Source organism: Balaenoptera ricei, chromosome 10 (genome assembly GCF_028023285.1).
Source record: "Balaenoptera ricei isolate mBalRic1 chromosome 10, mBalRic1.hap2, whole genome shotgun sequence".
Taxonomy (NCBI): Eukaryota; Metazoa; Chordata; class Mammalia; order Artiodactyla; family Balaenopteridae; genus Balaenoptera; species Balaenoptera ricei.
The window spans coordinates 41,772,204-41,780,807 of NC_082648.1; the positions used below are offsets into that span (position 1 = coordinate 41,772,204).

The window sequence follows — 8,604 nt, forward strand, 5'->3', positions numbered from 1 at the left end:
GTAATTAGGGTTATGTCATTGATTCTGTGTGTCTGTTTCCTCTCTGTCACATGGGAGGGGAAGAAGGCAATCAACAGTGTTGAGCACCTACTATGAGCCTCACAACATGCTAATCGCTTTATGCATAATACCTCATTTAGATCTCATGACACCTCTGGAAGGAAAGTATCATCATTCCTATTTTACAGATGAAGAAACTGAAGCTCAGAGAGGATATGTAACTTGCCCAGGGTCACACAGCTAGTAAGTGCCCAGTCTGATGGCCTGATCTCTTCTCCCATGACCTTTCCCACCATTCCACCTTAGCCGCTCACTCCCTTAGAAACACCCTGGGAATCCTTTTTTTTTTTTAATTTATTTAATTTATTATTTTTGGCTGTGTTGGGTACTCATTGCTGCACATGGGCTTTCTCTAGCGGCGGCGAGCGGGGGCTACTCTTCGTTGCTGTGCTCAGGCTTCTCATTTGTGGCGGAGCACGGGCTCTAGAGCGCAGGCTCAGTAGTTGTGGAGCACGGGCTTAGTTGCTCTGCGGCATGTGGGATCTTCCCGGACCAGGGCTCGAACCCGTGTCCTCTGCATTGACAGGCGGATTCTTAACAACTGCACCACCAGGGAAGCCCCACCCTGGGAATCTTATCCATAAATACCCCAGCTCCAGAATCACGAATTCATGCACCCTGCTCTCTGAAAACAACTTCCTACCCTCTCAGTGCCTCTTTCAGTTCCTTGTACTGTGACTGTTTGTTCTTTGGCCTTGCCTGGAAGTCCAGCTATGGACCTCTTTACTCTCCCAATACCCCACCCTCTCTTGTCTACACACCCCTCCTCATCCAGCTTTGAGTCCATGGCCTGTCATTTAGCAGCTCTCTTGCCAGTAACCTAAACTTCATTGCTTACCTGCCTTGCAAACCTCTGAATACAATGGTTATTTCTCTTTGAGCCTTCGCCAGAGCAGCCAAGGACAGCAGAAGGAGGAGGGGTAGTAATAACGCTGGCTAATACTTATATAGCATGTGTTATGTGCCAAGCACTAAGTGCTTCACATACTGGAACTCAATTACTCCTCCAGCACTATGGGCTAGGTACTATTATTATCATCCCCACTGATGGACAAAGAAAATAGAGCGAATAGAGGTTAAATCACTCAACCAAACTCAAAGCATACAGCTAATTAAGTTGAGGAGCCATGATCAAACCCATGCAGTCAGTCTGGACAGTCTGTCCAGAGTCCGTGTCTTGATCAGTATACTATTTGCCCGGTGCACTGAGGCCACCCTTCCCTCCTTCCATCAGCCAGGAAGTACTGGGCTCCTGCCACCCTGGTCCATCACTGCTCTTAGTGGGGACAATCCAAAGGAAGTCCAGATCCTTCTTCACTGTACTTGGGGGCTGACAATTTGTAATAGTAGTAGTAATAAAATTAGTTTAAGTTTTCAGCTTTTATTATGTGTGTCCTAAGTATTTTACATGTATTTATTTAACCCTCCCAACAACACTATGAGGTGGAAACTACAAGTTTCCCCCTTTTGCTGGAGCACATGAGAGGACATAGTAATGAGACTACATTTGTACAACAGAGTGTTGGAATCAGATGGGAAGCTTGGTAGCTGGATGCCAGAGCTCTGGCTCTTAACCGGGACCCTTTCCTACTTTTCTTCTGGCCTCAAGACCTCCCAGGCCCAGCTCTTTCTGAGGACGGGGGAGGAGTCGTCTCTGCATTGCCAGCAGGCCTGGTTCCCAAACCCAGGCCAGACCCTGGCCTTGCAGCTCCCAGAGCCCTGCCGAGGTGGTCCTGGTTCCCTCTACTCTTGAGGCTTCTGGGTGGTGAGCTGGGAGCTTAAGCAGGGGAGAGGATGGGAACCCCACAGGTAACTGCCCGGGGCCAGCCCTAGAGGCCTCTACTCTGAAAGGCCCAGGTCTGCCAGCAGTTTCCTATAAAGATAAAGCCTGAGCTCGTCCTCCCCAGGCCTTACCTGTCCCTTTGCGTGAAGTACCAGCTCAGACTCCCAGTTTGTACCCGGAGGACAGCCGGCAGGGCAGGGCAGGGCCTAGGCTGGAGTGGATGGGGCTTCAATGGCAGCTGGGGCTCAGAGCCCAGGGCTGCAGCAGAAAGCACCTAGGCTTCCCCAGTCCCCTCCTCACACCTATCAAGCCCCCTACCCTAACCCAGGCAGGACCTTCCCCTCCCCACTTCCAAGAGTTAGTGGCGACCCGCCCTGGTTTATCCATCCCACCCCTCTCTCCCATCCTCCCTCTTCCCATTCCCCTGGCAACCAAACCAGATTCATCAAGGAGAAGGACCTGGCAGCTGTTCAGGGAGAGACTAATAGCCCAGAAGGAAGGAGGGGCCTGGAGAGGAGAGGAAGGCAAAGGCAGTAGGGATGTGAGCGTGAGGGCGTTGGCCCATCTCAGAGGACACACAAAGGCGGGGCGGCTCCTCTGCCCTGCAGTGCTGAGGGGATGGCCAGCCAGGGAGCCGCCCTCCTCATCCCCTCAGCCAGAGGTGCAGTCCGGAGTCCCAGACCTGTTTCCCCAGATGCCCAGCTCTTGTCCTCAGGGCCAATCCTACGCGGACCTGTCCTTACTGGAGAGCCCCGGAGTCCCCAGCGGTGGCAGCCCCTTAGCTCCTGGCAAGCCCAACAGGCCTCAGCACCTCGACTCCTGCAGACCATCAAGCTGCCTCTGTCCACTCCTGGGCAACCTGTGCCTGCGTTCTGGAAGCCGTTTGACATGCAAAGGCCAGACATCAGCCTCCCTGCTAACTCTGGGGTGGGGGAGGGTATGAAGGGCCCTGTGGTTGGGTGTGTCTAATGTGTGTGCACATAGGTACACGGTGCTATTACGCATATGTATCTGTGTGTGTGCACAGGCTTGTGGCTCTGTTCTGGGCCTTTTTCTCCTCGTTCAGTCCCTGAGCCGCTGGGGATGGGCACTTTCTCTTTCCCCTTCTCTTCCCATCCAGCCCCGCTGATCGCTGGGTACCTGCAGCTCCTCAGTACTGGAAACCGGTTCCTGCCAGTGTGTCTATCTCTCAGCCTTGGCAGCAGCTGCTCCCCTTCAGCCCCCTCCCCTTCCTACTTCAGGAATCGCCCCGGTTCCTGTGAGGCCGTGACTGAGCAGCGGTGGCTGGGGGAAGGGAGAATCCAGTAAAGCCAGACAGCACACGCTAGCTCACAGTGCAGCCTCTGGCATGGCACAGACCCTCCCAAGTGGGACCCAGAGCTGGGCCTAGTCACCCTCAGCCCCCTCTGATGTGCCCACCTTGTTGGGGCCTGGGGTAGATTTGGGATCTGTGTCTTTAAGGCTGAGACATCAGCAGGCAACCTCCTGGCCAAGTGTCCAGGGGAGGGGGAGGGGAAGAAGCAAGTCCATTAGCAGCAGGGCTGGCGCCAGGCAGCAACCCTTCACAGAGCCCTGGGGATTACAGGGAGAGCAGCCCTTCCTCACCCACCTCAGCTGCCGCTGCGCTCCTGTCCCCCAGATCTCCCTGGGTGTGGTGACAGAGGGGGCAGCTGACAGCATGTGAAAGCAGAGCCTAGCCTTCAGGGGCCATGTGGAGGCACAGCCTCTGGGGCCTAAGCCAGGCCAATTCTCCCTGCACCTGGGCTACCTCCTCCCTGCCCATGTGTCAGAAGCCTGCCCTTTAACCTTCAGTCCACGTAGCCCCCAGCTTTTACCAGCTCTTTCAGGCAGGGACCCCAGTTCCAGTGAGGCCCTCCCACCCTAGGCTCCAGCTCCGGATGCTTGCTGGAACGCACTGACCCCCCCCAACACCCCGACCCCCCTGCTCCCGCCTGCCTGTGGCCTGTGGTAGCCATCCCTGTTTCCTTCCCCACCAGCAACTGGGGGAATCAAGTAGGCAGGGCGCCGGCAACCAGGGAGGGAGGGCGCGGCGCTCCCGCTGCACCGCAGGGGTGGGGCGTCCCCCTCCCCACATAGCCCCACAGTCAGGCCAGTGGGAGGAGCAGCCCATGCCCCCACGAGCCCGCAGGGCTATAAAGCCGCCTCGCAGCGGTTTGCGGCTCCTTCCCAGCGCCCGGACAAGCTCTGCCAGCGGTGACTGCCCATCCTCGGCCACCATGAGCCACCCGTCGGGCCTCCGGTCCGGCGTCAGTTCCACCTACTACCGCCGCGCCTTCGGGCCACCGCCCTCGCTGTCCCCGGGGGCCTTCTCCTACTCTTCCAGCTCCCGCTTCTCGAGCAGCCGCCTGCTGGGCTCGGCGTCCCCCGGCTCCTCCGTGCGCCTGGGCAGCTTCCGCAGTCCCCGGGCGGGCGCGGGCGCCCTCCTGCGCCTGCCCTCGGAGCGCCTCGACTTCTCCATGGCCGAGGCCCTCAACCAGGAGTTCCTGGCCACGCGCAGCAACGAGAAGCAGGAGCTGCAGGAGCTCAACGACCGCTTCGCCAACTTCATCGAGAAGGTGCGCTTCCTGGAGCAGCAGAACGCGGCCTTGCGCGGGGAGCTGAGCCAGGCCCGGGGCCAGGAGCCGGCGCGCACCGACCAGCTGTGCCAGCAGGAGCTGCGCGAGCTGCGGAGGGAGCTAGAGCTGCTGGGCCGCGAGCGCGACCGGGTGCAGGTGGAGCGCGACGGGCTGGCGGAGGACCTGGCGGCGCTCAAGCAGAGGTCAGGGGACAGGGCCGGGGCTGGGCGACGGCCGTCGAGACGGCCGCCAGAGGGAGTGGCCCACCTTATCCACCTGGGCGTGTGCAGACAGCATCCTCGCCAGCGGGCAACACCCCCAACCCCTCCTCTACCACTTTGCTGAGTCTCTGGGGAGGGGAGGAAGGGGGAGTTACTATGTCTCCCCAGTGTATAAAAGGGCCGCATCTCAGCTCCCAGCAGGTTAAAGGGAAAATGGGGCAAGTCCATCAGGCAGCCTGAAGACCCCTCCTCAGAGTCCTGGGCAGTAGCAGCCTCTGACCCAGATCCTGGGGGTCGCGGTCTTAAGGCTGGGCGGTGACCCCGGAGCTCAGCTTCTGCACACTCCTCCCACCAGGTTGGAGGAGGAGACTCGCAAGCGCGAGGATGCGGAGCACAGCCTCGTGCTTTTCCGTAAGGTGAGCTCGGTCTCCCCATTCCTACCCCCGGCCTGGGTATCCAGGGTGGCATCTGTGGGCAAAGGGAGGCGACCAGAAGCCTCCAGAGGCAGACAGGGAGGGCCAGGCTCTTCGTCGACCTAAGCAACCCCTCCCTGCTCTCGAACCCCCACTGCCACCCCGTGAAGGACGTGGACGACGCCACCCTGTCCCGCCTGGAGCTAGAGCGCAAGATTGAGTCTCTGATGGATGAGATTGAGTTCCTCAAGAAGCTGCACGAGGAGGTGGGTGGACCCGGGTGTCAGGAGGTTGGGGGTGGTCTCGTTGGAGCTGGAGTACAAGCTCTGGAAGAGACTGGCGAGTGGACCTGAGGAAGAGAAGTGAGATTCGTAGGGTAGACGCCGGCTCTCAATCCCCTCTACAGGTGGTTTGACTCACACCCCTGCGCCGCCTGGTGGGAAGCAGCGGAGCTGCACCCCCGTAACCTGGCCAGAGGCTTAGTACGGGCGTGGCGCGGGCCGTGCAGTACCCGGCGCGCTGCACTCTCTGGCGCCCCCTCCTGTTCATTCAAGTGTTTCTTCTCTTTTCTGTGCACCAACCGCGCGGTCCGCGTGGGATCTGCGCGATGAACTCGGCCTCTCGCCCTGGGCGGCAGGAGCTGAGAGACCTGCAGATGAGCGTGGAGAGCCAGCAGGTGCAGCAGGTCGAGGTGGAGGCGACCGTGAAGCCCGAGCTGACGGCGGCGCTGAGAGACATCCGTGCCCAGTACGAGAGCATCGCGGCGAAGAACCTGCAGGAAGCAGAAGAGTGGTACAAGTCCAAGGTGCGAGGGCACGGGAGGGTTTGGGAGGACCTGGAAGAGTGGGGAGCTGGGGACAGGGCGCATCTGGTCCACTCACGTCCGGATTTCCCCCCTGGCCGCAGTACGCGGACCTGTCCGACGCCGCCAACCGGAACCACGAGGCCCTGCGCCAGGCCAAGCAGGAGATGAACGAGTCGCGACGCCAGATCCAGAGCCTGACGTGCGAGGTGGACGGGCTTCGCGGCACGGTGAGTACCAGGCTGCGCGCCCCCGCCCAGGGGGTGGAGGATGAAGGCTGCTCCCCCCATTGACGCCCCCCCCTTCACCCCCAACCCCCAGAACGAGGCGCTGCTCAGACAGCTGCGAGAGCTGGAGGAGCAGTTTGCCCTGGAAGCTGGCGGGTACCAGGCGGGCACCGCACGGCTCGAGGAGGAGCTGCGGCAGCTAAAGGAGGAGATGGCGCGACACCTGCGGGAGTATCAGGAGCTCCTCAACGTCAAGATGGCCCTGGACATCGAGATCGCCACCTACCGGAAGCTACTTGAGGGCGAGGAGAGCCGGTGAGGGGCGGGTCGGATAGGGTGTGGTCAGGACTGGGCGGGGGAGGAGTGGGGGGGAGGCCAGCGGCTCAGCGGAGTAGCTGACCGAGTGCTTCGCCCCCAGGATCTCCGTGCCAGTCCATTCCTTTGCATCCTTAAGTATAAAGACGACTGGTGAGTCTTTCACGTCTGACTTCCAACTGTCTGTCCCCTTGTCCATTTCTGCCCTGGCTGGACTCTTACTATGGCTCTGCTCAAGGACCGATTCTCTCCGTGAACTTCTGAGTCCTGGTCTACACTCACCTTCGCTCCTCAGGATCTGCCCCTCCCCACCCCTCCCTCACCTCCCAGACGGAGTGAGGGCTTAAAAGAAGAGAAATCCCAAGCCTCCTCCCTTCCACCTCTCATCTTGCTTTTTCCAGTGCCTGAGGTGGAGCCTCCCCAGGAGAGCCACAGCCGGAAGATGGTTCTGATCAAGACCATTGAGACCCGGAATGGGGAGGTGAGATGGGTCACTTGAGCGTAGGACCTCATCATTTCTCATAGTATTTCTGAGGCCCAGCCTGGCTGCAGGTAATCTTAGGGTGTTTGTGGGTTAGTGATTCTTGGGGTGGGAGTGAGACAGGGAGATGGAGGTGGATGGTCAGACTGGAGCCTCAACTTATGCCAGGGAGGGGGGACACCGTGCCACAAAGGAGCTGGAAGGAGGGTGGTGCTGAATGGTTTGTGCCCCTCACGTGCCTCGGCCCCCAGCAGGTGGTGACAGAGTCTCACAAGGAGCAGCGCAGTGAGCTGGACAAGTCTTCTACTCACAGCTACTGAACTTGTTGGTCCAGAGCTCCCTGACCCTGCCCTAGGCCTCTAAGCCCCCATCCTAACACCAGTCCCGAATTCGTCTCCTCCCCCTCTGCATGTGTCCACCAGATGGCTCCAGTCACCCCTTCCCTGGCCGTGGCCAAACCCTACCCAGCACCACAGCGGGGCCTCTCCATGCCCACAGAGACATGATCCATATGTTTCTCGTTTCTTATCTTGGTAAGAGTCTATATGTTCCCCCATTGCTTGTCCTGGTAAGAGTCTATATGTTCCCCCATTGCTTGTCCTGGTAAGAGGCTGACCATCCCCAGGATGAGTCTACTCCTGCCATGACCCCAAGATTAGTGGGTGGGTCAGGGTCTGAGTTTCACTTTTAAATCAAATAAAACTGCTATCAAGGGAACCCTCTCCAGTGGTGATCATTTTGTAATGTATAAAAATATGGAATCACTATGTTATACACCTGAAACTAATATAATATTGTAAGTGAATTATACTTCGATTTAAAAAAGATCATAGAATAGTAAATGGGGGCGGGGCGGGGGGGACCCTCCCTAGTGCACTTGTGTCTGTGTCATGGGAGCGTCAATGCAAAGGAGGCTCGGCAGTATTTCCCCCCTGCCTCAGGTCATTTCTCTTCTGACTCCCACTATCTCGGCATCTATGACTCCTGTCTACCCTTCTGGTTTTCCTCCTACCTCTCTGTCCAATCCTTCTCCACTTCTGTGCCCCATCTGCAGCCCCAAATGTCCGAAGCAGAGCCCCTCACCTCACTTTCCGCCTTCTGCAGTCATGTTCTTCCTTCTGGATTCCCTGCCCTAAGATGAAGCACCACTAGAACTTCTGTGGCCCAAATTAGAACTCACCTCATCTTATACTCCTTTCTTTTCTTCACCTACCCCCAATTCTGTTAATTCTACTTCATAACTCTTTCAAGGCTGTCTGGTTCTCCCCGTCTCCACTCCCACCACCCTAGTCCAGGCCACCATCACCTCTTTTTTTAAAAAAATTTTATTTATTTTTGGCTGTGTTGGGTCTTCGTTGCTGCGTGCAGGCTTTCTCTAGTTGCGGCAAGCAGGGGCTATTCTTTGTTGCGGTGCGCGGGCTTCTCATTGTGGTGGCTTCTCTTGTTGCGGAGCATGGGCCCTAGGCACGTGGGCTTCAGTAGTTGTGGCACACGGGCTCAGTAGTTGTGGCTTGTGGGCTCTAGAGTGAGGCTCAGTAATTGTGGTGCACAGGCTTAGTTGCTCTGTGGCATGTGGGATCTTCCCGGACCAGGGCTCGAACCCGTGTCCCCTGCATTGGCGGGTGGATTCTTAACCACTGCGCCACCAAGGAAGTCCCGCCACCGTCATCTCTTGCCTGGGTTACATTGTCTGCCTCAGTGGTCTTTTCCCCTGGCCTGGCCCTGC

At 58.1% G+C, this 8,604-nt stretch overlaps 1 protein-coding gene across 3 annotated transcripts; it reads left to right on the top strand.

Moving 5' to 3' along the window:
* Window positions 1-3,965: 3,965 nt before the first annotated feature.
* On the top strand, window positions 3,966-7,576 carry PRPH (peripherin). 3 transcript variants are annotated; one of them, XM_059934580.1, is made up of 9 exons: window positions 3,966-4,622; window positions 4,996-5,056; window positions 5,224-5,319; window positions 5,691-5,858; window positions 5,960-6,085; window positions 6,177-6,397; window positions 6,501-6,550; window positions 6,799-6,878; window positions 7,130-7,576. In XM_059934580.1, the coding sequence occupies exons 1-9, from the start codon at window positions 3,973-3,975 to the stop codon at window positions 7,196-7,198; spliced, it is 1,521 nt and encodes a 506-aa protein (XP_059790563.1). In that variant the 5' UTR covers window positions 3,966-3,972; the 3' UTR covers window positions 7,199-7,576. The 3 variants fall into 3 exon arrangements, with proteins under 3 accessions (XP_059790563.1, XP_059790564.1, XP_059790562.1); XM_059934581.1 differs by having other exon boundaries at window positions 7,133-7,576; XM_059934579.1 differs by lacking the exons at window positions 6,799-6,878; window positions 7,130-7,576 and having other exon boundaries at window positions 6,501-6,744.
* Window positions 7,577-8,604: the final 1,028 nt, after the last annotated feature.

Excerpts from the sequence above, each read along its gene's own strand:
- PRPH (XM_059934579.1), top strand. The coding sequence starts at position 3,973 with ATGCCCCCACGAGCCCGCAGGGCTATAAAGCCGCCTCGCAGCGGTTTG. Across the intron at positions 4,623-4,995 it reads CTGGCGGCGCTCAAGCAGAG|GTTGGAGGAGGAGACTCGCA; the intron begins GTCAGGGGACAG and ends TCCTCCCACCAG. Across the intron at positions 5,057-5,223 it reads GCCTCGTGCTTTTCCGTAAG|GACGTGGACGACGCCACCCT; the intron begins GTGAGCTCGGTC and ends CACCCCGTGAAG.